Below are 27,317 nucleotides of genomic sequence, written 5' to 3' on the forward strand. Positions count from 1 at the left end.
AACGCATTAGCAAATATAGGCAATAAATCAACCGCAATAGACCAACGCTTCCACGATTTAATCGATCAAACAATACTTCGTCAAACGATTTCCTGCCTAATTGATTACGCACGACAACAAATCGGCGACCGTAAGGTGGCGGGCGAGAGCGCTGTGTTTACATTTGATGTCATTTGCAAAAAGTGACGACATTATAAGAATTTGCGGTCAGTGTTTCGGTTTGTTTTGCGGTTTTGTGTCATTGGGCTCGTATCTCCACCCAAGGAAATTGAGGTAGACGTTTATATTTACATATACTGATATTATACAGGTTAAAATAGCTTAGGTGTGGATTGTTGTGGCTTTTGTAGCTATATCAAACGCAATGTTTACGTTTAAACTTCCATGATTTAAGTTCGTGTTAATACAGTATTTGGCTAAGCTCACGTAAAGATAAGCCTGACTAGTTAAAAATGTTAATCGAGATTTGGCAGTTAATTTATATTTAAGCAGATACATAACGTTTTAACCTTGAAATTACGTGTATTTATTACAGATTTTTTTAGTAGAGTCCTATGCCTGTACAATTTAACTAAACAGTATGTCACAGCGTTTATTACGTTTCACGAAACGCCACTACGGCAAAATTGTCGGAGTTGCAGGAGTAGGCGGAGCAACAATATGGTTCCTCCTTGGAAGACAGGTGATTTTATTATATTTTCAAACCTAAAACATACACATTTTAGTCCCTAAAATTGCTATATGTCTTTGAAGATGTCCATTAGGGTTTTTGAAGATGTCCATTAGGGGTTTATGTTTATTTTTATTTGGTTTTTGTTAAGGATAATTTATGTTTTTTTGCAAAATTTGCCTAGTTTGCTGTTTATATGACCTGTTGCCTTGTTTAGTTTGATTTTTAAACTGTTCTTCACATTTAAACATCATTTTTTCCACCTTTCCAGATGAACATGTCGCCCACTGGTGGCCCTGTGCCAGCTTGGACACAAAACGTTCTCCCGGCGAGAGATGTTCAGTTGAAAACCTTATCCACGACCCCCGAGTTTGACGTCCTCGTTATCGGAGGGGGAGCTACCGGTTGCGGAGTTGCCCTTGATGCTATTACAAGAGGTAAAAACAGACTCGAGCAATATGTTTCTAAATCAAAGAGTATTCTTTTTTGAATTCCCTGTCAAATTTTAACAGTCACAATCAACTTGCACCTCTTCATATTTTAAGAAAAACTAATTGGATAAATTTGTCTAAGTATTATATTAAAACAGTTACAAAGTCATATAATTTTTAGCCAAAGTTAGTTTAATCGAAACTCTAAACTTTTTTGTTTTAAAAATTATTTATTAAATAAGGTTGTCTATTATTTTAAAAAGCAATTTAGCTTTCCTTCTAAAAAAGCATTTAGCTGTCCTTATCCACAGCAATTTTAGATTAAACCATGCATTGTTTTAAATCGATTTGATGTGTTTCTATAAATTCACTTCCTAGGTCTAACAACTGCCCTGGTTGAAAAATACGACCTTTCGTCTGGAACAAGCAGCAGAAGCACTAAACTTATTCATGGTGGAGTAAGGTTGGTTTAAATCCTAAATACATCAACAGTATTTTATTACAAAAACAACAGTTAAATAAGGGGTTGATTTTTAAAAGAACTTGTAAAGACTAGAAGCAAAATAAGAAATGTGTCAACTCAATGTCTTTTACCATAAAATAGTTTTAATAAGTCTTGCATATTCTGTGAATTCATAGCTTTAAAAAATTGTCTGGTTAACAGCTGTAGTTGTGTAAAATAGGGGATGAAATGTAAGAGTGATATGTCCATTTAAATATAAATTTAACACAATATCAAAATGTTAAATTTAATACGACTTTATAAATATTGGATTTAAATATGCTACACTACTACCTTCTTTTATAACCCTAATTATTTTTTCTTTGTAAAGTTATCACAATTTATATGGCTGTAAATTTTTAGAAAAGAATTGTTTGAAGAGTTGTAGAATAATAAAGTTTAGTTTTAATCACTGATTAGTCACTACTTCAACTAAAAAATTTACTTTTAAAAGTAATTTAGTGCATATTTTCAGATACCTACAAAAGGCCATCATGGGACTGGATTGGGAACAATATTGCTTGGTTAAAGAAGCGCTGCACGAACGAGCAAATCTACTAAGGATAGCTCCACACCTTTCAGGACCTCTCCCTATAATGCTGCCAGTATATACGTGAGAACATTTTTTTAGCCTTGTTTGCGTTAAGTCATATTCTTATGAAATATGTCATATGCCTCTTATTTTACTGTAATTAGTTTATTAAACAGCAATATTTGTTGCTGGGCAAATTAGTTCCTCTGTCATTCAATACAAAATTAATAAAATTACATTATCAGTGTACTCCTTTGAAATTTAACATCATTTATATTTATCAAATTCTGTTTATTCACTGATTAAAATGCAGAAGTAATTAGCATTAATTGCATAATTCAATGCAATGTGCAAAAATAAATAAACAAATTAAAGGTTATATAACTACAACAATAAAATGTAAAATTGAAAGTTAAACAACTATGACTTTTCTATATCTTAGTTTGGTTTGCAACATTACCCTTTACTTTTCAGCTGGTGGCAGGTACCTTACTACTGGGCTGGGATTAAAGCTTACGATCTTGTAGCTGGGAGCCAGTGCGTCAAACCAAGTTTTGTTCTCTCAAAGCGCAGCGCCCTGGAGAAGTTTCCCATGCTTAAAAGAGACAAACTAAAAGCTGCCATTGTATACTACGACGGTGAGAAGTTTAAAGCAAATAATGAAGCAAATATTGTTGTTTAAAAACTTTAATTTCAAATATTAACAAAACTAAACTAGTGTTTACCCGTAAGACGGAATTAAAACTACAGTAAACATGTTATTTTGAAAATATCCAATTCAAATTCAAGTCATCTGTATTAAAGATTTGTCATTTATCCAAAAGACTTTAGTCAAGTCATTTGAAAACAGTGAATTGGGTGCATCTAACATAAAGCCATTCATCACAACATTGATCGGAATTCTCGTTTAAAAAAAGCTATTGGTCATAGCTGAAAGACGGATAAAATTGCTTAAATTGTTGTTCAAAAATGTTGTATTTTATTTCAAAAAAACAACCGTGTAGGATGATTTGTGCATTTCACACAATGAGTTATATCAAAGAATGACTAATACACAACATCGATTGACGCATATCAAATAATTGTTTATTCATCAGATACAACTCACACACATGTTTTTGTGTTTTTAGGTCAACATAATGACGCAAGAATGAATATTGCAATCGCTCTAACTGCTGCTAGGCAAGGCGCTTGTATTGCAAACCACACTGAAGTTTTAAAACTACTCAAGAAAACCAACCCGAAAACGGGAAAAGAAAGGGTTTGTGGTGCCACAGTTCGCGATACAATGACTGGTAAGTATGATGGACAGCATAATTCATTTTTGCCTAAAAAATTTCCTACTGACAAATCTTAAGTGTATTTTTAGTCTACTCTTAGAAAATATATTGTTTTCCTTTTTGAAAACTTTCCACTTTACCTACTTTTTAACTTTTTGAGTTATTTTGTTTACTAAGTTTGTGTAATGTTTTTGCTAAAAAAATGTCCATATGGCTGTCATGGCAACAAGGTGACATGAGCAAAAATCCAGCTTCTAATTGGCTCCTGTTGTTTGATGAACATTAAATTAAAAAAAAATTACTGGTTTGTTCGAACGCATTTCTCCAAAATAGTTAATATGACATTTTTGAAAATCACAGTGATTGGGAGACTCAATTTGTGTTTTACTAAAACTGTTATTATTGATTAGGTAATGTAATTATATTAATTCTACAGGGCATTTATCAAAAAATGTACAAATGATAAATGTTTTAGAACATAATGGCTGGCGGTTTTAGTTAGACATAGTAAAAATATCAAAGCCCATACAGAAATAGGTGGCATTTTTAAAATGAATAAAGAAATATTTGAAACATTAAAAAAAAACTACTTCTATATGGGCTTAGATCCTTTGATAAATGTTTTATTTTTTTGAATTTTTTTTTTTTTCACCCAAACCAACCACGCTTCAACATAAAATAACATATCTAATTAAAATATTTAAAAAAATGTTTTGGCTTTCAGGAGAGGTATTTGATGTCCGCGCCAAATCGGTTATTAACGCCACCGGTCCGTTTACCGATGGAATCAGGAAAATGAACAACGAAGAAGTGAAGAATATTTGTCAACCGAGTGCCGGTGTCCATATAATGCTGCCAGATTATTACAGGTACTTTACCAAACTGCTATTTAAATGTAAGTTTACAAATCTTCTGGTAAAATTAAGTAGTGGTACACAAGATGTTTAAACATGTTTGTATGGTCTGGTTAATTAAGAAATGGTTTGTCATTTTTTATTTACTGTCTGGTTTTTGAGACTATTACGAAAATTAAGTACTTAATACCATTTTTTGATAGTCTTGGAATTTAAGATACAGTTTGTCATTTTGATGTTTGTTTTTTTGAAATTATTACTTAGTTAAAAAAATTTCTAACTGCCTGAAAATTAATTGGAATGTTTTCTTTTATTTATAGACCCCATTTTGAATGGTATGCTAACTATTTAATGGGATGCCCCAGTTAAACTTTGGAAATAACTTTCACAGACAAATAAACGACGTGATAACATTAAGGATTAGTGAATATATCAGAGAAACAGTCTTGTATAAACCTGATGAACATAGCAAATCAACTATGTGTTAATGGGTAGCTGGAAAGGTAATTATTGCGTAAGGTCATGTTCTCACCTTAGCCTAGTGTGAAACCTAACACCTAATTAAAGTTTGATGTGGGCCATGTTAAAATGCTAAAGACCCTGCAATAAATACCTTATTGTACAACAGGGGACTTAACAAATGGGAGAATCCAGATTAATTATGTATGACTCTGATAGAGCTTTAAAGCAACTGCTTTAACTTTCAGCAAAACAAACCATTTTTTTAAATCAAATATTTTAAACATAAAATCTTTTTTTAAACTAGTCTAAGCAAATTTTGCTTCCATTGCATTACAAAAACATTGTTGATTTTTTTTACTTTTTATACCCTACTGCAGTGGTTTTCAACCGGGGTGCCACTTCTAATGCTCATGGGTGCTGATCTGATAGGTATTTGAGAATTTTTAAGAATCTAAAATTTGCTCAATTAGTTATCTTCTTGATACAACTATTTGATAAGGATTCGAAACCATTATATCAAATGACATTTTCCTACATGTTTTAAGTTAATTGTGTTGTTCCAGCCTCATTTATAATGGCATTTCAGTAAAATACTCCACGAAAATTCCAGCCGGGTGCCGAAAATCTATTTATTATTGTTGAGGGGTGCCATAAACCTTAAAAGGTTGCACAGACCTAGACTGTTATTATACCGTACATATACTTTCAGCCCCGAAAGTATGGGTCTGCTTGACCCCGCGACCTCCGATGGTCGGGTCATCTTCTTTCTGCCTTGGGCCGGTCTGACCATCGCCGGAACCACGGACAGTCCGACTGACGTGACGGCCCATCCGGCCCCCAGGGAGCAAGACATCCAGTTCATTCTAAAAGAAATTAAGAATTATTTGAGCAAGGAAGTACACGGTGGGTTTGCAGTTACGTGTCTGTAGCAGATAAAAAGAAAAAACAAGAAAACTTGCATTGTTTACCTAAATACAATTTTAAGATTCTGAAGAGACTGAATTTCTTGTTCTTAAACTTATCCTGATCCCCAAATAGGTCACTAAAATTTAACCAATAGGACGTTTTTCTTATGTATACGGTCTCTCCAAATTTATCTAATAGGACCTTCTCTTTAAATTATCCAATAGCCTCTAAACATATTCCATTTTATCCTCTATGGTTATTTTTACATTCCTAAATGAAAAAGTTATTGTCTTTGTAAACTTCTTAGCAATCACCAAAGCCAAACCTTATAAAACCACTATGGCTACATTTAAATCTTAATTTAAGCAAATGTAAAACAGCCAAAAAGAGGGAAAAATAAATCAAAAACATACAAAACACAATACTTTGTGTGTAATTTTTTTCCCTTGTATAAACTTTTATTGGTAATTTTTAGCCAATTTTTTTAGCAATTCTTCACAAATTTGCTTAAATAAATGATGGCAGCATTGCAACCATAACTTTGATGTAAAAGCATAAAAAAAGCTGAAAAAGATTTAAAATGGAGCAAAAAAATAAATCACAATGAAACACAGACGCAAGTACCATTCTGCTGGAATTATTTTCCTGTTAGAAACTCGTATTGATTGCTACTAGGCTCATATTGATTTTCTGCAAAGTTGAAATAAATTTTTTTTAAAAATAGTTGCCCAGCAAGCAAAATATGTTTGTCGTACACTTATATCATAATAATAAGTGCAAACCTGTGAAATGTATTACTGCCAAAGAATTTGAAAGTTTCTTTTGAAAAACCTTAAAGTCTTTATTAATGCACAAATTTAACGCTTTTAGACAAGGTGTCTTATAGATTGATAACAGTTGTTTTGTTATACAATTTAATGATACCACAACAATATAAGGATATCAAAACTTAACTATTAACTACCCTAATCCCCTGAGTAAGTGTTAATAAGCTTCCCTTGAGAAATACATTCTTTGATTGCTTTTACATGAGGAGGTTGTTCCCAAATACCAGGCATAGGACACTAACTTTCCTATTTTGTTTTCGACTTAAAAACAATTCTTTTTGGAATCTTTTTTCACCCTATTTAAATTAGGTAAAATCCACTGAATACAAAAAATTAATGTGTAAAACAGCCTATATATTAATAAAAACAGGTCGATTTTAAACTTTAGGAATGTGATATTACAGTCTAACATACTTTAACATTAACTTTTGTTATAGTGTTTCCTAGTATGTCATCCTTAGGAATAAACTTTTTTTGCCGATTTTTTTTTAATTTTTACTAACTTTTTTAAATAAAAAGAATATCTTGTTCTTTAGGGATAATTATTCAATAAAAATTTGTCAGAAAACTTTAAAAATAATTTGGTTTGCTTTGCTACCTAATGATTAAAGTTTTTAAACTGCCAATTTCAAATAAAATTATCTCAAGCAGATTTAATAGCTGTTACTCCTATGCTGCATACTATATAAACTTGTGAAAATTTTTATTTATATAACTAAATTGTAATGTTTTTTTCCTAGTTCGCAGGGGTGATGTACAGGCAGCATGGAGTGGTATCCGTCCGTTAGTTACCGACCCAAACTCGCACAACACACAATCAATTTCCAGAAACCACGTCGTGGAAGTCAGTGACACTGGACTCATTACAATCGCAGGTGAAACTTGTTTAGTACTGCTGTGGATAAATGAAAATTGCTTATTTTCTATCAAGTGGTATTTAAGACAATATATTACAAATAAAAATACTTAGTATTATTGTGTAAATTGTGCCACTTCACTTATTGTTAGGCTATTTGGGATGAATATGGCAAATCATTATTTGCTTATAGTGATATGAAGGGTATAAACATTTGCCATATTCATCTTTCTAAATAATTTCATTGCTAGGTAGTTCATATAATCTGGCATTGCCAATCCAATTTAAAATCTTTAAAATGCTACTTTTTATTGAGATACAAATATAATGCCGTTAAATCAATCCAAATTAAGAGATATTTGTCATTAAATAGGAAAGTGGAATTGACCTACATTCTTTAATTGGGCTTATTACTATCCTGAAATGTCTTTCTTGTAAAACTATGTAAATACAATATTTCAAAATTGTTAAGTAAATGTTTCGGCAATTTTATCGTAAAACACCTAATTTCATGTGAGCCAAAAAATAATGAAATAAAACTGCATTTCTGTTATAAAATCCTGTGTTCTATGTTTAAATTGAGCCTGCTGTTTTATTTATATGTGCCCATTTTTTGGAATGCTAATTCTTAATGAAATTCATTCAAATTGATGGTATGTTAATCTTTATTCATTATTTTGTTGAAGGTGGAAAATGGACAACTTACCGATCGATGGCAGTTGATGCAGTTGATGCCGCCGTGAAAAACTGTGATTTGCAGCCGAAATCTGAAAGTCAGACGGATGGAATGCTGTTAGATGGAGGTTACAGTTGGACACCAAACCATTTCATTAAACTTGCACAAGATTATGGTATGTGTGGGTTTAACAAACATTGACAAAATGTAATCTTAATGTTATAAATACTGCCGTTCAAACATTTAGTCAGAAACTGCTTGGCTAGTAAACTGAACATAATGTTTTTATCCATTTGCTAATATTTTTTTAGTATATATCTTTTTTTGTATTGTACCAAAACTAAAATGATTCTAATTTGAATTTAATGTTTTTAAGACGACGTTACAACTAAAGGTAAAACTTTAAATATTTTATGTGGACCAGGTGAGACCAAGCTTTTTTTTATGGAGAGCCTGATAGCTGTAGCGATCAACATTGCAGCCAGGTATAAATTTAGAGTCAACTCACTTGATATCGTTAAACCAGTGTTTCTAAATTTTTTGCGGCAATCTAAATACTAAGAAATATAACAGCAAATCTTGGCATCCCAACTTTTTAACTAAACATTTTATAAGCCAAAGGTGAACAACATGAACTGATAGAGATCTTTGACAATAAGTATAAAAATAAACACAAATTCTAAATAACAGATCAACAAATATGGTTTCAAATCTATCGAATAGGATTTAACTAGCCTCAGGTAAAAGGTTTGCAAATTTACATGTAAAAGGAGAAATTTAAGTAACTATAAACATTGGCTATTGTCAACATGGATTACAGACTTACGGTAAACCCTTTGTAACCATAACAAGCCCCAAACAAAACTTAATACTTTCAATGGCTATGCTATGAAATTTTATTTTCCTTGTTTGGTGAGTTTTTTGTCATTTCAACAATGTGCTTAAAGTTAGGAAGTGTTGTAAATTTAATATTTCCTTAGGTTTTTTAATAGCTACACCTCAAGTTGCATTGCTACAAAATTTCTTATTTATTTTGTGGCTATAACATTTCCTTTAGTATCCAGGTAGGCACAGTGTATATTTTGGAAAAATCATTTACCTCTTTGGTATTATGGGGTACCAGGTGTATAAGTTTAAAACACTTATAAATTCACCATTTTGTTTTTTAGGTAAAAATACCATGTTTTGGTTTATGTTTTAAAGTGTTTTTAGTTATCTATTACATATTTAGCACTAGTTTGACTCTGAATATTTAACCATATTGTAGCTCTGTACTGTTTTTTGTTCTATTTAGATCTCATGTTCTGTAAGTGTTTGTTTTACAACAATTAATAGCAAATTTCCTTTTTTATAGCTTTCCATAGATTTTCATGATGTCAATTACAGGAATATACACCGATCTGTAGAGAACATTTTTTTATTTCTGTTTAATGTAGGTGCTAAATCACCTTTAACATCTCTAAATTCGCTTCACAGCTGTCCTGAATACTTTTAGTATTTTCACCCCTTGAAATAAACTTAATTGATTTTAATGACAAAGTTTTTCAAGTGTAACCGAGTAAAGCCAGCTATCAATAACATAACATGGTAACACCAGAAAAAAACAGTAATAATATATAAAACACATATAAAATATTTCTCAAAAAAAGTATGGTTCAACATTTTTGCTTTTAAATATCATAAATTAAATTTCCCCAGTGTGGATAATTGAAATAACACACATTTAACAAAAAAATTGCTTATTTTCTGTTTGCTTATTTTACTAGCAAGTTATGACATTGACTGTTAAGCAATTATATAATGAAAAAAGTGGCACTGTTGACAAATTGTATTATTAAATTAGTATTTTTTTAAATTGAACTTTTGCACATTTTTATCTTGTCAGAGTCCGATTATATATTAGAACTCTTGATTAATAATTTCACATTTAATCTGAACAGGACTTGAGACTGACGTAGCGAAGCACTTGTCGGAAACGTACGGCGACCAGGCGGAACACGTCGCCAAGATGGCCAAAGTTACCGGGAAGAGGTGGCCGGTGGTCGGACAAAGACTGGTCGAAGACTTCCCTTATATTGAAGCTGAAGTGAGTTTCTGTCTTCATTGTAGATTTGTCAAATTTAAGATGTTATCGATAAAGGTGATTCTATTCTAGAATTTATATTAGTGTTCTACCTTTTATAAGTGAGTTTGGTGATGATACAAGTTCGTATGGAAACGTCTTAATCAAGATGATGTCTATTTATTCAACCATTTAGCTTTGAGATTCATTATTATCAAAAAAGTACTTTTTATGTAAATGGTAAACTTTTAAAAGCTAAATTTATTCATTATACAGATGTGTATTAAATCTATGACCAACTCCTTTAAAGTCAAACTGAAAAATTATGTTTTCAGAATTAAACTTTAAAATTCTAAGTTTCTGAAAATCTTTCCAAATGAAGACCAAATATTATGTTCTAAATTTAAACTTTTGTTTTCTCCTTTTAGGTGAAATATGCGATTTATGAGTACGCATGCACGGCAGTAGATGTCCTCGCCCGTCGAACACGCCTCGCATTCCTAAACGTAGACGCAGCTGAACAAGCTTTACCTCAAATCCTTCACATCATGCAACGTCAGCTCGGCTGGTCGAAGGAACGAACAGAGCAGGAACGATTGGACGCCCTGAGGTTTCTCTCTGTTGAAATGGGAAAAGATGTGAGTTTGAAATTGAGAATCTATAGCTATATATATCAGTGTTGTAAGCAAGTGATTTTGAAATAGCTTAATATCAAGTCATGTCATTTTTGAACGAATTTAAATCCAAGTCAAGTCTTTTCGAATAAATAACAAGTCAATTCCCAGTCAAGTCACAGTTTGAGCAAGTCAACTTCAAGTCAAGTCCTTGTCATAGAAATTAAATGTTAAACTGTCAAAATAAGTAAACTTATTAGATCATGAGCAATTAAAAATAACCAAAATGAACCTTTAGAAAGCAAATTGTTTTGTAGACAAAACTTAAAATAAATAACCTAATTGTATAATGAAAAATGCCTAATGAACTTACTTGTTTTCAACAGAATTATTTCATTCCACTATTTTTCAGGCAAAAGACACTCTACAATCGCAAGGCATCAGTTTAAGTGCAATCGACATCGAGAAATACAAACATCGCTTCAATATGGTCGACAAAGAAAGAAAGGGATTCATCACAACTGTTGATATTCAGTGGCTTCTTAAGGTATAAAAAGTATATTTTTGAATTGAATTTTGTTATTAGGTTAGTTTTTATGGTTTCTATTATTAAAAAAACAGCTCGGAGTAATATGTAGACGTTTTGCAAATAAGTTTTTCGCTTATTTGGGTTTATATAAAATAGACCAAAACAAAAACAGTGTTTACTATTAAGCTATTTTGTTAAATATGTCAAAAACCAAAAAAACAACTATTTAATGTTAGGATTATAAACCTTAAAAAATTTTCCCTTAACTGGGTACTACAGTGTGACAAAACTTTTATCAAAATACTATCAAAAAAACAGTAAAGACTTGTCATGTAAGGTTTTCATAATAACAGTGTGTATTCCAAACAAATTCAGCCTTTATAAAGTAGGTTTTCAACAATTCATAAAACTCAAGGCTATTGTTGTTTGCTCCTGTATAGTATAAACATTGTTGTTAAAGTAAGAACCGATCAAGATTCGCTGAATAGTTGATTGTTGTAATAAAGTAATTTCAGTTTAATGCGTCCATCAATATACTTAAAAAAAGCCCTGCAACTGCTGATAAAAATTTCCTGTAACATATTTTTGCATAAACAGGTTGTAAATGATCCAGAGTCTGAGGTATTAGGCATATTTTACTAGTTCACTTCTAAAATGGTGCTGCACTATTAATGGGGTGTTGCTATACGCGCAATAACACAACTCTTGTACAAATAATAACACATATGCACTTTTTAACATTTTGGTGTACTGTACCTAGAAATGCATTCAATAATAACTCTATGATTTAACATGTTTTAAGCCTACATTAATAATACACTGCTTACTATAGCTTTGTCTTCATTCCTTTGCCTAATTGCTTATTTCTAGAATGAGCTCAAAAAACTAAATTACCATTTGGGCATTGGTGATCTGAATGAAGAAAAATTTCTGCAGGTTTGAATTTCATGAAAAAAAAATCATTTGTCCAACTGTCGGAGATGCTTGATGGATGCTACAGCATATAGTGCATGTTTAATGCTGCATTTAATTACATCTGTGGCATTTTTGGTCAAAATAACATTTATTTTGGCAGTCAATATCTCCCATAGACAATATTTCATGTCCTAACATACTTGAATATGAATGCAGGGCAATGCAATACAAGTTTTGGACAAATTTGGTCTTTTTAAGCATATATCAATATAAAATCTACAGTGTACATTTAGCTCATTGGATCACAATGCAAATTTTTTTAATGCTATTTGGTAAAGTTGATAAAAGCTTTATGTTACTAATTTCTTACGAAGAATTTGTTAAGCACCAAAATGAGTAAATGATGAAAGGAGAACCTGATCAATTTTTTTTTTTTTTCTATTTTTTTAGGAGCTCAATCTTGGTCTTGATGATGCTACGTTGCTTGATATGCTGAATGAAGTTGACCTGAACAAAAATGGAAAAGTTGAACTGGATGAATTTCTCGAGGTAATGCAACAACTTTATCCATTGTAATTTACTCTCATAATTTTTAGCCTAAAAAAATATAAGTTACATATCGAAAATCAAAATTAGGTAGCCTCAGATTAATTTTCAAGAACATTTATTTTCAAAAAACTAAAATTGCAATTTTAAGGATTATTTTTTAACGTTTCTGCAAGCATTTATTGCTTTTATAACTATATAAAATATGACTTCACAATAAAATAAATATTTTAGTATTGTAATGGTTTTTGACTTATTCATTTAGTTATTGATTAAGACCTTCTACGAAAAGATTATTTATCTTTATGCTTTTACAATCAAGCAAAGCCGGTGTTGAAAAATACACCTGCAAATAATATTTTTGATTACTTGATAAAGTTTCAAAAAATGTTTAAACTCTTTCTACTTTATTCTACAAAACCGATTTATATGCGCAAGGATATAAATATGGATTTGCTTTCAACAAACACTTTGATCGTTTCATCAGATTTTGACTATTATGAACTGGAAAGTGAGTTTATATCACCTAAAGGCGACACGTGTGTAGTGTTTAATAAACATGGCCACGATAAAAAAGAAGGTTTGTTAAATTGTGCTCAGCTTAAAATTATTTCAAAATCCCTCTGTTGGTCTTGAATTGCAACATACATTCATTATCCTATATCTAGTCTTATAGGGGCACAATGTATATGTCAGTGAAACTATTTTTCGTTTAAATGTTTATAAATAACATGTTTATTTTAATTATATTATAGAAAAAAAACGTTCTAGCCATTTTCACTTAAACATTAATAATTTCTAGGTTATGTTATTTCATGTTATCATACCAAATTTAAAAATGCTTCCTGACATATACATTGTATTCCTGAAACCAGTTAAACCAAATGGCATGCTAAATTTATTTTCTTTTTTTGTTTGTTTTTTGTCTGTTATACAAACCATCTATCAAAATATCAACTCAAGAATACAAAAATAGCTTCTCTTTTTTTGGTTGCAAAAATAGTAGCAAAATAACTCAACTATGTTTTGAGTTGAAATCCAGTATTTTTATATATATTTATATTTAGTCGGTTGATTTTTTATTTTAATATTTTTTAACGAAATAGAAAGTTGAAGAACACTATATTGAAGAAGGGGTAAGAAATTCTGCAGTGTCTAATCAGCAGTGCAATTATTAGAAGTTTTTAAATTTTATAGTAATTTGTGGTTTGGTAGTGGTGATAGACAAGACTTTAAATATTGTGTTTTTTCACTTATGTCATCAAATTTATGCACTTTTTAACGAATTTGGTAATTTTTACGATACTCGGGGACCAATTTTACGATACTCGGTTACACCAATTTTATGACCTTATATATCGTAAATAAAATTTAGCGTGAGTTCTGATTATTTGTATCTTAGCGCTAATGTTCTGCCGCAGTAAGACTATCTGCCTGATACTTAAAAATACCAAGAAACGTAAATACCATTATTACTTATTGACAACAAAAACGAGCTTAAGCATTACAGTAACTTACATACATTATCGACCAAACAATAAACAACTATAATCAAAGACTTTTACATAACATTTTCCCTTATCATAGAATATATCTTCAAAACGGCAGCAATACATAGCGACAAATACACTATACCAATTCCTATATCTGATTACTATCCTAATTATTATCCTAATGATCCAACATTATCTACACAATAAAAAGTGATATCACATGCTATAGTCATACACAGATTCGCGAGGTAAATTGCGTGGTAACCGGCGCCTATGAAATGCACGAATGTTTAAAACCCACTGGGTTACTGAGTGTGTTAATTTAGTATTCCTTAAGTAATTACTAACGGCTAAAGATGTTGCAAGACCGCAACATGCCATCGCCCTTTTTAGAGAGTTGAAAACGCGATTCCTTGTCGGTGTTTGCCATTGTCTTTACTGTGACGAAAACGATTCCATGCGTAGCATCCGCCGATGAGAAGTAAAAATGCTGCTAGCGCCAAACTTCCGATGATTGCAACCATTGAAAGGGGTTTGCCTAAATCCTGTGTCACGGACGCCTTCGATTGAGTTGGGTCCTGCACCAGCATTAGCAAAGAAAGCGCCATGCGAGAAGTTGAATAGGTGTCTATCCTCCGTGAAAACCAAAGGACAAAAGGTGAACGTTAGATTTATGCTTGTGTTGTCGAAACTCGCGATGTCTTCAAGTTTCTTAGAGATGTTTGTGTTTTGCCGGTGGAGGATCGCGCTGATTCCGGTGAAGTTCGTATCGGAAGTGTTGGAGGCTTCCATAGACTCAATTCTTGCAAGGCGAGAAAATCTTAGAATGCCTTACGATGAGGTGAAGGAATAAACCGAAGTGTTATCCCGGGTGAGGTTTCCAAGCTTTTGTAGTGAACGAAGGCAGGCTCGGAGCAAATCCCGTTCAGCGGTTGAAGTGGCGAGAGAAATGTGAGACGTCTCAAGTTGCTCACGTTGGTTCTGTAGCCCAAGAAGACGGTTTTGTTGTGTTAGGCGGAATAGTTGACGGTCTTCGGAACGTTGCATTTGTTCAAAGTTTCGCAAGTCGCGGGCGAGTGCTTCTGTCCCAGCATGTAAATCTTCAACTGTAAAACTTGTTTGTTGCAAGGAAAAAGCGATGCTTTGATCCTGCAGTTCAGTAGCCGTGAATTTGGTCTATTTGTTTTTGGAGGGTATAATTAGCCTAGAATTTAGTTCAGTTTTGAATTTGTGCATTTCATAGTGAAACGTTGCCTCGGAAAACAAACAAGCAATTAGAGACATAAAATAAAACGCTTTATACGAAAGTTAGTCGGTTTAAAACATGCGAGAGCTACTGAAATATTAATTACATTGCCAAATAGGGCAAGGGTTATTTTATGTGCTATGGCGACCCTAGGAGAACCAGTTGTTAAACGACATGAAAGGGCCCGACTTTTTTTTTATACATGCCTGGTCCGTAGCTAACGAACAGGAAAGGAAGCTTTACGGTTCGTTATTATGGTGTTATTGGGAAACCATTCTTGTGGATAAGCTAACAAAAATAAATCAAGGAGACGAGCGTTAAAATCACCCCGTTGTTGTATAGTAACAATTAATTAATTAGACGAAAAGTGAGAAAAGCGAGGTTCAAAGCGATATGTTTGCAAAAATGTAAGGGCAGTTATTGGTTTCCTGTATACGTATCCAGTCATTTGGCCGGTTGACCAACGACTGCAAAGAACAACTTTGCATTTCTATACCAGGAGCTGAAAACTTGATCCAATTTCCCCAAGATGTCCAGGTAGGAAAGCAATGACGCCAGGCTTGAAGTTTTCCTTCTTGAAATTGAAAGTTTTAATGAAGCAGGGGCTCCCGCCCGAGTCTTGCAAGGAGGACAAGCGATGTCACATGGACGCGTGCTGCATGCGCATGACTGACCATCTGAATAACGTTGAATGGCATGTCCACAAGTCGAAGAACACGGAAAACAATTGACGTTGGACAACACTGACAAGACTTTAGTGTCGTCGTGAATATCTTCGGAAATGGTTACATGAGTGTGCGCACTTCCTCAATGACAGGATTTTATCGCTAATCTTAGTTCACAGTTATCCAGGGGATCAGTCCTAGCTGTAAAATGATTAGGAAAACAACCTGCAACCAATCCCTACTCCAATTACGAGTCTTCTGCGCTGCTATCCAAGATCATTGGAGGGAAACAATGAAACGATGCTAGTGAGCGGTATTTACAGAGTGGCCCAGCCTGAAGCGTGAAGCATTTATCGCATTCTACGTACCATAATAGCTAGTGTTACCGATCCATTTCGTGCTAACAACTCATTCGCATATTAGGCTGCTTTCCCGTGCATGTGCCAAACCTTCTGAAACCACAAGACGTTCATACTAATCTCCAGCTGCGCATATTGATTATGGAATAATTGCAGTTACGATTTCAGGCGATAAAAAAATCAGACAAAAATTGATTTTTTGAAAAATTTTGCAAAGGTGTTTTTCAAACCTCAAGGGAGTGTTGCAAAAGTGCCCCTCACACTTCCGTTTTTTGCAAAGGTGACCGTCACCTCCGGAATTTTTTGCAAAAGTGTTCCGATCACTTCCGTTTTTTTGCAAAGGTGACCGTCACCTCCGGAATTTTTTGCAAAAGTGTTCCGATCACTTCCGTTTTTTTGCAAAGGTGACCGTCACCTCCGGAATTTTTTGCAAAAGTGTTCCGATCACTTCAATTCATATATAACTTAATTATCACATTAATCATACGATAAGTAGCATTACTGCTATCATTGTCAAACATGAAACTGCACAACCACACGGTATGATACGTTATTTATTTACAAAATAATTATGCATTGTTTCACAGAAAAATGCTTACTTTTACAAGCGGAAACCTGCATTTTAAACTTCGTTCAATTAAACGAGCAATTGAATTTCGTTGAATTCTACTTTTCGTTAAAATGCTTTATCATTCAGTAGTGCAGTAGTGATATTATGGTTTGAGGTTATAGAATAAGCCTCATTACGCGGAATCGTGCGCAATTCATTTTGCGACAAATCGACAGTTAAATTGGTGCGCGTTAACGTAGCCTACAATGCGAAAAGGACCTTCCCTTTCAGGTGCTATTTTATTTTCGCGCAAACGGAGTGGAAAAATAACATGCGTGTCGTTTTTCCAGCGAAAAGGCGTCGCGTCAATGTTAGCTTTTACATGTGTAAGCAGAGCGCAAAAGTGTTAATACGTGGGCCGCTTCATGGTGCGTCCCATGCATTGACAGACTGCTTTCCGGCAATAGATCATATTTCATTATATCAGCTGGCAACCCTATTATACTTTATGGCGTGCAATCCAAACTTCAAACTGCATAATTAGCCTGGTTTAAAACGGTCAAAGCAGCTAACCTCTCACGTGCTAACTGAAAACTTTTCTTTGCGGACTGCATTATTGTCAAATTTAATCAACAAGAATAGACATAATATAATAATGTGTGATTGCAGATATTACTTTAGCAGAACAAAAACGTCAAGTCACTCGGGGATGCCAATTTTACGATACTCGGGGACCAATTTTACGATACTCGGTTACACCAATTTTATGACCTTATATATCGTAAATAAAATTTAGCGTGAGTTCTGATTATTTGTATCTTAGCGCTAATGTTCTGCCGCAGTAAGACTATCTGCCTGATACTCAAAAATACCAAGAAACGTAAATACCATTATTACTTATTGACAACAAAAACGAGCTTAAGCATTACAGTAACTTACATACATTATCGACCAAACAATAAACAACTATAATCAAAGACTTTTACATAACATTTTCCCTTATCATAGAATATATCTTCAAAACGGCAGCAATACATAGCGACAAATACACTATACCAATTCCTATATCTGATTACTATCCTAATTATTATCCTAATGATCCAACATTATCTACACAATAAAAAGTGATATCACATGCTATAGTCATACACAGATTCGCGAGGTAAATTGCGTGGTAACCGGCGCCTATGAAATGCACGAATGTTTAAAACCCACTGGGTTACTGAGTGTGTTAATTTAGTATTTCTTAAGTAATTACTAACGGCTAAAGATGTTGCAAGACCGCAACAGTAATAAACTTGGGAAAACAGCAGCTTTAAAGTTGCATTATATACAATTTACACTATATATTTGCAATATTTGCAAAGAATTATCCCACCAATATTTTCTATACAAATCAGATTTTAAATGAAATTTCCACCAATCATTGACAACAAACACATATATTTGATTATTTAACACACAAGTAAATTATCTTTAATTCTAACTTTTAAAACACAATATGTAATTTTAATTTTTGTGTTAAATGCAAAGTGTGGTGTGTAAGGAAACTCTTAATGGTTTTTGCAATATTAGCATTAAATGAAAACAACTAGGTTTTAATTTTCCACCAACCTAATGCAAGGTATATCACATACATATACCTATATTCCCATTATTCTATTTTTTGTTTTAGGGTTGTTTTTAACACATGATTTTATGCAAAATGGTGTAAGCTTTAAATAGTATATTTCCAAATCTAGGGAATTTTCAAGGATTTTTCTTTTTTCAAATTTTCATAAAAGTATGTTGGAATTCAATGTGTCCAGTTGTAACCGTTTTGTCCATTTGTCATATTTTTTCAGTTGGTTAAATTTTATTTGTAACCTGCAAAAGCATGTCATGCAAATTTTTTCAGGTTTTTAAAGCATATTTTACATATTAAGAAACTTTAGTATCACAATTTTTGTTCTTGACAAGTAGTTCTGCAGTCACTGTAATGTTTAATATGGGTTCTGTATAACTGCTGTATCAGGATATTAAGTAAAATTGTATTACCTTTTTCTTTGTGCAATATCTATCTTTGTGTTCTGTCTTTTACATTGCAATGTAAAGCAGTTTAAAGTTCTGTACAGTTATGTCCTAAAAGTTAACTTATTTTTTTTCTTTGTTTAGATTACTAACAACTGTGTTTAAGTTTCAAATTAGTTTTGTGTGTTTAGTTAAATGACAAACTTTTATATCTCAGTGCAATATGTTTTGGCATTGTGTACCAAGCTAAATATTAATCCATAACTCCCAAATAAATAACACTCATCTATTTAAGAATTGCAATACTAAAAAAATTCAAACTAAAGTTCTAATTTTCATAATAGCGTACATCGCTAGTCATTTTCCTACCAGGCTTGTAACTAAGTATTTGAATCTTTACAATTTTTTTCAATAGTAGTCTTTGCTATTTTATTTATGTGCAGCTTTTTTTGAACTATTTATTATTGTGTTAAACATGGTATTCATGGACGCCGAGTTTGGGGTGCTCAGTCCCCTAAATAATTATAAATCTTCCTGTAAAATACTGTATCAAAGTCCGTTGTTTGTTAAAACCAAACCGATTGAACAATTAAAGGCATTTCCTAAAATGCAAGACAATATTTTTTTGCAGTTTAAAGCAATAAAAAACATGAAATACCAAATGTTAAATATATTTTACTTCACTTATAAACTGATCTTTTTAGCGGGCATTCAATGACGTTATATTTAGCGGAAAATTTAAGCACCCATTGTGAAAACAGAACTCGGCGTCTATGATGGCATTTAAGTTATCTTTGTTTGACTCATATTCAAAACATTTTGAGTGGTCCAATATTAGGTCTTCTATAATTTTTTTTAATTTTTCTCATAAAAGTGTTCAATCCTGCTTTATAAGTGTCACACTGCTCCCTGATGCCAGCTAGTATCTAACACTTGTGCTTGCGCAGCTGATGAGCAACGTCCACAGCGGTGAGGTGGCAAGCAATCGACTCGCGACACTTTTAAAGATCGGAGAACTTCAGCAAACGCGACAGAGAATCGCAGTCGATCGGAGTGGTGGCGGAGTTTAGATGCTGTCCGTTATACAATTTAAACTAAAAATATTTGTTTGTTTGTTGATTCTTTCATCTGAGGTCTTGCTTCGCAGTGGATTCTTTATAAATTATATTTTCCTAGGGTTGTTTAAGCTTACATCTGTTGTTTGTTTTAAAATTTGAAGTACAGAACTATATTTTTCTTTCTTAGTTGGCAAAAGTAACCAGATTTTTCATAAATTTTATGTTCTTAAAAATAAATTTAGTGGATAAATATGTCATCCTAAACAAAAACCATAATTTTTTTTCATAAATATTTAAACCTAGAAAAATATTTTTATTAAATGAACTGGCTGAAGTAAGGTCAAGTTTCGTAAAAAATATTTATACTATGCAGTTGCATAGAGATTTGTATGGTGTTGTTTTTTGCAAATTCCAGCAATGTTTAGTTGGGCAAACTTGTGTAATTTCGCTCTTACAACTTTTTTGGGAAGTGCACACTAACTGTTAATATTAAGTTGTCTTAATTATTATGAATAGCAAAGGCAAATGATTTATCACTCCTGACAATAAACTTGCATACTCTTTAAGTTACTTTTAAAACATTGTATTGACATAATATCGATTTAATCTATTTGACTTAGTTATTCATAAGTTATGCAACAGCAAATGTCATTTGTACCCGTTTATAAGCAGATTAAAAAATGTTTTATTTATATATCAATTTGCATAGTTCCAAATTTGAAACTTATATATGTTTGTGTATCTGTAATATAAAAACATAGGTTTAACAAACACTATATATAGCCATTCCTGTAAATAAATTAAACTACTAATTAATATTGCTAATATCAGTATGCTTGGCTTTGTAGTCACCTGCAATGTAACTTATTGCACTATTCCTACACAGCAGGACACTTCAAAAAATGGTGACCATTTTGTATCACATTATAAAAATCACTCATAAATTACCTCTTTTCCAAAAAGCACCGCTATCATTTTTGCCACTGTGCTGTACAAAGTGCCTATGCACTCAAAAATATCATTGCTGGAACTAATAATATATAATATTCTATCTTTATAAGATTGTTTGCCCCCCTGTTAAGTTCCCAGTTATTTTTGTAACAATAAAGCAGTATACGCCTTGAATTGTTGCAATATTTCAACCTTGCCTCGATACGTTTTGCTTTTGTTTATAGTATGTTGACTTTATAATGGCATACAGCAAGAAGCCCTGGTTTCGTTTTCAAGCCAGAGATTTGTGAACTATCAATGAAGCCTTGCATGTTAATATTTGTGTGAAAGCTCTTTAAAGGGTTGAAACTTTTTGCACAAATAAACTTTATCTAAATTGTTGATTCTTGTTTGTTATAAGCTAACTATTGCTAAAAGTTGTAACACAACTCAGATGAACTTTTATCTTAGAAAATATCACACATGTAAGGTAAAATTTTATTACTATAAGGTTTACAACATTTGAATTTTACTAATATTCACATTTTTGAAATAAAACGAAAATAACAGGTAATACAGGTCTCTATAAGAGACAAAATAATTTTCAATATTACTATATAGAAAATATACAAAGAATATATAGCACTCAATTTTATATTTCTAAACTAGCTGTCTTAGAATGCAAAACATATTATTTAACTTTTTAGGCCAAAAGTTTACTTGAAACTGTGTAAATTATTCAGACGCTAATCAACCCCCAAATGTTTTACCATAGCAATGTAATTTGTTAAATATATTAAGATCAAATAGACATGCTATGCAACTGTGGTAAACCTAAAACAACATGAAAATACAGAAAACATACTTAAAATACCAAAATATTTTAATTAAAAGAAGATCTGTTGCACTGGAGGTGCTAAGATCAGTGCAAAAAGATCAAGTTAACAACATTCCACAACAAAACATCAGTAATGTCTTGTTTTTTAGAACATCAGTAATGTCTTGTTTGATCTCCACTTCCTGCAGGTGAGATTTGAAGGTTTTCGACGACACCTTTAATCATTTGACCAAATGGCCTAAAAAAATGAAACTTTATGTATTTTTTTTTAATTTAAACAGTGTTTCTTAACCTATGATTCATGACTTAAATTGGACGGCAGTTTGATTTAGTTAGGTCGCTGACTGCGATTTTTTTATTGAGATTGGCGCCTGTTTTTACCTTCATTATTTAGTGTGGTTTGTGAGACGACAGCGAAAGTGTGGGATAGAGGTGGTTTACCCATGCTTTTATTGAGATTGGTTTTGTGCAAGACTTTCTCTTTCTCTCAAATTTATCAAAATTGTGACTAAATACGAAAATATTGCATATATTAATTAAATTCAAATTTATTTATCTCATGTTTAGCGAATAGAATTGGTCACAAAGCTTCATTGTTATACTAATGCTTTATATTTGGGACTTGTAAACTTGATCATGGCCAAGTGTTTTTTTTTATCTGAAGGAGACTGGTAAAAATGCACTTAATTGTGTACCGCAAAACATCATTTGCTTTCAACAGAAGTTCAGTTATTTAAACACAAGGAAGTGGTAACTTACGTTGACAAAACTTCATTTGGGAGACTTGTGATGTGAGATGGGATTTCCTTGCCAGTAAGAAATTGTGAAACCTCAGCGCTGAAGTTATTGCAGTTGTGGCCAAACAATGTGTACTTACTGGGCCTACACATAACAAATTAAAATAATATTATTAAAACTATTTTCACTAATTAAGCAATACAGAAAAATTAGTTTGGTTTAATTTGTTAAAAAATTCACTTTACATATATATATTATTTACTATGTGTAAATATATAATACATCAAATTTCTTTATTATATTCATCGAATGGCTAAAACGTTTTTCCAATAGGCAATACAGAAAACTTAAAATTTAATTCCTAAGAGAAGAAACATATATATAATTCAGTACAGTGTGAACTTGCTGGGCCAACAGTGTAAAAAACTGCTAAAAGTGTTTTTACAAATTAGAAACACACAAAATTTAAAAAAATCCTAAAAGAAGAATACAAAATAAAATAACAAAATCAATAATTTTAATTATTTTAAATTTTCTTTATTTGTTGAAAACTTTCTTACATACACACCCACACACACATAATTATAAATATCTAATTTATTCTAATTATAAAAACTATATATATTTGGTTTATGTAAAACCTACAGAAATACATCCTGACCCAGCTCGGTCAAATACTCATAAAACATCTCAGCTGGAATTTCTGTTTCACCAAGCTCGAGTTGTTGGTCAGGGGGTCCAAGAATTGTTCCACACTAAAAAGTTTTATTACAGTTAAATGGAATAAATTGAAATAGTGTAGGGTTTCTTCTGTGTATGAAAAGCACAATTTATAAAACAGCAAGTAAAAAATATCTTCAGTATAAAAAGACTTTAAAGTATTTTACATTTAAAAAATAAGAATTTCGCCTTGTTTGATTTAAATGGTTACCGATTTCTTATGTGCTAAAAAATACTTTTCAAATGTGTTACTATAAAGGTAAAAATATTTGATTTGCAATATTCTTATCGAATTGTAACAGTTTGATGCTTTTTTATGTGTAAAAAATAGTTTTATAATATCTTACTGGAGGACAACTTTCAATTCCCATTCCTCCAAAATAAAATTCTGATCCATACACAACTATTGAGGTGTGCCTGTCAAAAAAGTGCAATTAGGAAAAACTTCCATAGAAAGTGTGTTTTAAATATATACAACATTTAAGTTTTAATGGTTAACTAAATGTACATGTTTTCATAATGTTAATTGTCTTACCAAATTCCCTCAATTTGACGACCTGAAATATAAAAAAAGACACAATAATAAAAGTGAAGTTTATATAAGAGAAGCCTTAAAATAGTGTCATAATAATAGCAAGTAATTGGTGCCTTAAATTTGCAAAACTAAACTCTTTCTGGCTAACAACTTACCTAAAAGCCCTTGAGACAACTGCCTAGCAAGTCCTTTTGATAGATCATAGATAAACAGTTTTACTAATTGTCCCATTTTAAATTAAAATTTTTAACAATATTTGCAAACTTCCTATTGACAAAAAATGCAAATCATTAAATTTAGGGCAAGCAAAAGATGGCAATAAATTTGGCAGGTGAATGTTGCAATGATGATTGGTGTAAAAATATTAACAGTCTGTATTCACAAAAAAGGTCAGGTTTCCAATACATCACAAGGTTTAACTTGCCCTCCTTTGGATTGTTGTGGTCCAATATATCGCATCCTCCAAAGGTTTTGCATTTTAATTTCCTTTTGTCCATTCATATAAGGCACCAAACACTCGGGTAAGGAAACCGATTTATGTTTTTGTCCATTTTCAATCAGGGCGATGATAAGCCTAGGAGCAGCACATGCGGTGGCATTAACGGTGTGAACGTATTTATACTTATTGTCCTTTTCGTACAGAATTTGTAGCCGTCTGCTTTGAAAGTCGGTGCAGTTTGACGCACTTGTAACTTCATCGTAACAATTTCTCCCTGGAAACCAGGCTTCTATGTCTACCTTACGATAAGCAGACAGTCCTAAATCACTGGCAGGCATGTCAACCACATTATAGTGAAGCCCAAGGTCTTGGAGCAACTCTTTTTGCACTTCAATGAATTCCTGATGCATTGCATCACTTTCTTCTCCTGTTTCGTGGGCAGTTACGCCAAACATCTCAACTTTTTGAAACTGGTGTACTCGGAATATGCCCCTTGGGTCTCGTCGTGTCCCGGTTTCCTTGCGATAACAAGTGCTCACCGAGCAGACTTTAAGTGGAAGGCTTTTGTGCTGGATGGAATGGTTTGTAAAATACGCACAGAGGCCGACTTCAGACGTCCCGGCTAGACAGAATTGTTTTTCCGGCTCACCGACCACCTGGTAAACCATTGTCTTCATATTTCCGCTGACGCTACCCATGCCCTCGAAAACAGCATCGCGGATCATATTCGGTGTCGATATTAACACAAATCCTTTCTTTTTCAGTTTATCAAGGGTGTAACGAACAAGAGCTTGTTCCAATTCGGCTCCAGCCCCCGTTAAAAAGTAATTCCTCTGCCCGACAATCCCGCCAATGTTGCTCTGTCGTAAAATGTTTAACTTTTCTGCGATATAAATATGGTCGAAAACCTCATGATTAAATTTTGGCTTTTCGCCAATCACTTCCAAAACCGACCCAGTTTCAGAATCAACTGGTGAGTTTGGGTGGGTTTCATTTGGAAGTTGAAAATAGTTAAAATACAATTTGGATTCTAACTCGTTTTTAATTTGGTACAATAGCTGAATTATGCTCTTTGAGTATTCCAAAGATCGATCTTTATTGTCCAATTTTTCACCATCTTCGGTATGATTGAGTTTCTTTATTAGGTCATCATGGTGTGAAACATAATTGTCAATTTCCTTAGATACAAGTTTGACTTTCTTAGCAAGTTGCAAGATATCTCTTTGAAGATCGATTTCTAATGCAGCATGTCTTTTCACTGCATTTTCCTTTATATCTTTCAAATTATTTTTAATCTTTTCTAATTGCAGTCCAGGCTTAGCAATGTTTACAGTTTTGTAAAAATTTAGCAGAGGACTTTTGGTGACTGTTTTCACATCTTTTTTTGTTGCCGCTATTACTTCCTCTATTGATAAATAAGGTTGGGCATAATCGCTTATTAAACGATTGACAAAATCCTTTTCCTGTTTATAAAACTTTTCCAAATCTGTGACATTTTCTTCTGTCGAGTGAGTAGCTTTTGTTGAGTTACTACTGCAATTGTTACACGCTGATTTTAATAGGTTCGGTTGTTTCCTTAACAATTTACATTCAAAAACATGTGGCCGCACATATTTGTATAAAGAGTAAACACGACGATACATTTTTTTTCTGGTTTACAAAACAAAACAAGAATTGCTCGCAGAAAAACTTAAGACAAACTTAAAACAGTAAAAACAAGCTATGTATGATTGTATGTCCATATATAAAACGATTATTACCACCCAATACAAAAGTTATTATCCCCTAATGTTCACTTTGAAAAGGTGTAGTAATTGAACTACAATCAGGTATGCTTAAAAACATCTAAATCTGGTGAAAAACATTTGAATGTTGTCTTTTCACTATTACGAAGCATCTTTAGAAAATTAGTATTTGCATAACAGTTGTTTTAAGTAAGGGAATTACCCATGGGGAATATTTGGATATTTTCACGACAAAAGTAAATTTTTAAATGTTAATAAATGTCTGTTTTGTGACAAATAACAGTATTAAAATGCTATTTATCTTTAACTAAAAAAAAGACCATGATAAGACTTTCACAATTTATTTTTAAAACTAAATTACTTCGAGCGTTTGTAAAATTTAACCCGCAGGAGGCTTTTCTGTTAAACAAAGTTATTGGATCCTGACTTTACACTTGGCATTAAATTTGTTTTTGTCTACATTTTTAATTGATTCTTATGATCAAAGTAATTTTGAAGTTAAAACATTGCAAGTTAGTTCCTTTACTTATGGTTAACAGTTTAGTTGACGATCGAAACTCATCAAAATATGTAAACACAAAACATAGGTAACAGTGTAATAAATAGGTGGTGCTTATCGCTCTTTCAACTTTTTAACTAAGGAGACAAGGAATATTCTTCAAGTTGATTGAAGTTTTTATGTCGTGCTATAATTTTGGGCATAACGGTCACGCATCACTGATTTAAAGGAGTGCATCTTTGGAAAATACTTCTGCCCAGAAAATATATAAGGGGTTGTTTTTTGTTAACTTGTTAGTGAAAAGTATGATGCGGGTTTGCCACTTCGGTCCACCCAAACTATAATAAAATATGTGCGGCCTTTTTAACGTGTCTAACTAGACCAATGGTGAACCAGGCATTTAAAAATCCTAAATTCGTTAACGCCCCCCTTCGTCATATTTTATCACCGAATTTATTTAGCTATAGGCCTATGCCTTAAATATCTTGCGTGTGCAGAACCAACTTTTCAAGGGTGCAGGTGTGTAATCATATTTAATTGCACACCTGAGTTTTCAAACCTACCACAATTCAACGATTTGAAGTTTAGATGTGCAATTTACTAATTTAACTGTGTACACAAATTTGCTATAAACTCTGGTGTGCACCCAGCTGGAAAGAAAGACCTGTGTGGGATTCTCAGCCGCGCATTGCATGTAAAATCAACGTAAAATGCGCCCAGCCGCGAAAAATTGCTTAAACGCGCATAACTTTCGTCGCGCTAACGGGTTTCAGTATAGTACTCCATTTGGCGCTGGTCTAGAATCCTACCACAACGAAACACCATTTGGG

At 32.6% G+C, this 27,317-nt stretch overlaps 3 protein-coding genes across 3 annotated transcripts; 1 reads left to right on the forward strand and 2 right to left on the reverse strand.

Annotated features, from left to right (window-relative positions):
• The first annotated feature begins 540 nt into the window (after positions 1–540).
• Positions 541–21,369, forward strand: LOC146134634 (glycerol-3-phosphate dehydrogenase, mitochondrial-like). Its single transcript, XM_083396495.1, has 15 exons — positions 541–682; positions 942–1,107; positions 1,480–1,564; positions 2,079–2,216; positions 2,610–2,773; positions 3,266–3,430; positions 4,140–4,284; positions 5,441–5,634; positions 7,205–7,339; positions 8,007–8,171; positions 9,937–10,082; positions 10,487–10,696; positions 11,085–11,219; positions 12,567–12,665; positions 19,933–21,369. The coding sequence occupies exons 1-15, from the start codon at positions 581–583 to the stop codon at positions 20,053–20,055; spliced, it is 2,172 nt and encodes a 723-aa protein (XP_083252621.1). The 5' UTR covers positions 541–580; the 3' UTR covers positions 20,056–21,369.
• A 100-nt stretch (positions 21,370–21,469) lies between these two features.
• Positions 21,470–24,073, reverse strand: LOC146134635 (desumoylating isopeptidase 1-like). Its single transcript, XM_083397327.1, has 6 exons — positions 23,960–24,073; positions 23,805–23,826; positions 23,617–23,686; positions 23,195–23,304; positions 22,571–22,693; positions 21,470–22,049 (listed from the first exon to the last, which is right to left on the reverse strand). Exons 1-6 carry the CDS (start codon positions 24,033–24,035, stop codon positions 21,965–21,967), a joined length of 486 nt encoding a protein of 161 aa, XP_083253453.1. The 5' UTR covers positions 24,036–24,073; the 3' UTR covers positions 21,470–21,964.
• Positions 24,074–24,110: 37 nt separating this feature from the next.
• On the reverse strand, positions 24,111–26,121 carry LOC146134636 (serine--tRNA ligase, mitochondrial-like). Its single transcript, XM_083397103.1, has one exon. The coding sequence runs from the start codon at positions 25,884–25,886 to the stop codon at positions 24,195–24,197; it is 1,692 nt and encodes a 563-aa protein (XP_083253229.1). The 5' UTR covers positions 25,887–26,121; the 3' UTR covers positions 24,111–24,194.
• Between the last annotated feature and the right edge of the window lie 1,196 nt (positions 26,122–27,317).

This window comes from Ascidiella aspersa, chromosome 9 (assembly GCF_963924565.1).
Source record: "Ascidiella aspersa chromosome 9, kaAscAspe10.2, whole genome shotgun sequence".
Classification (NCBI taxonomy): Eukaryota; Metazoa; Chordata; class Ascidiacea; order Phlebobranchia; family Ascidiidae; genus Ascidiella; species Ascidiella aspersa.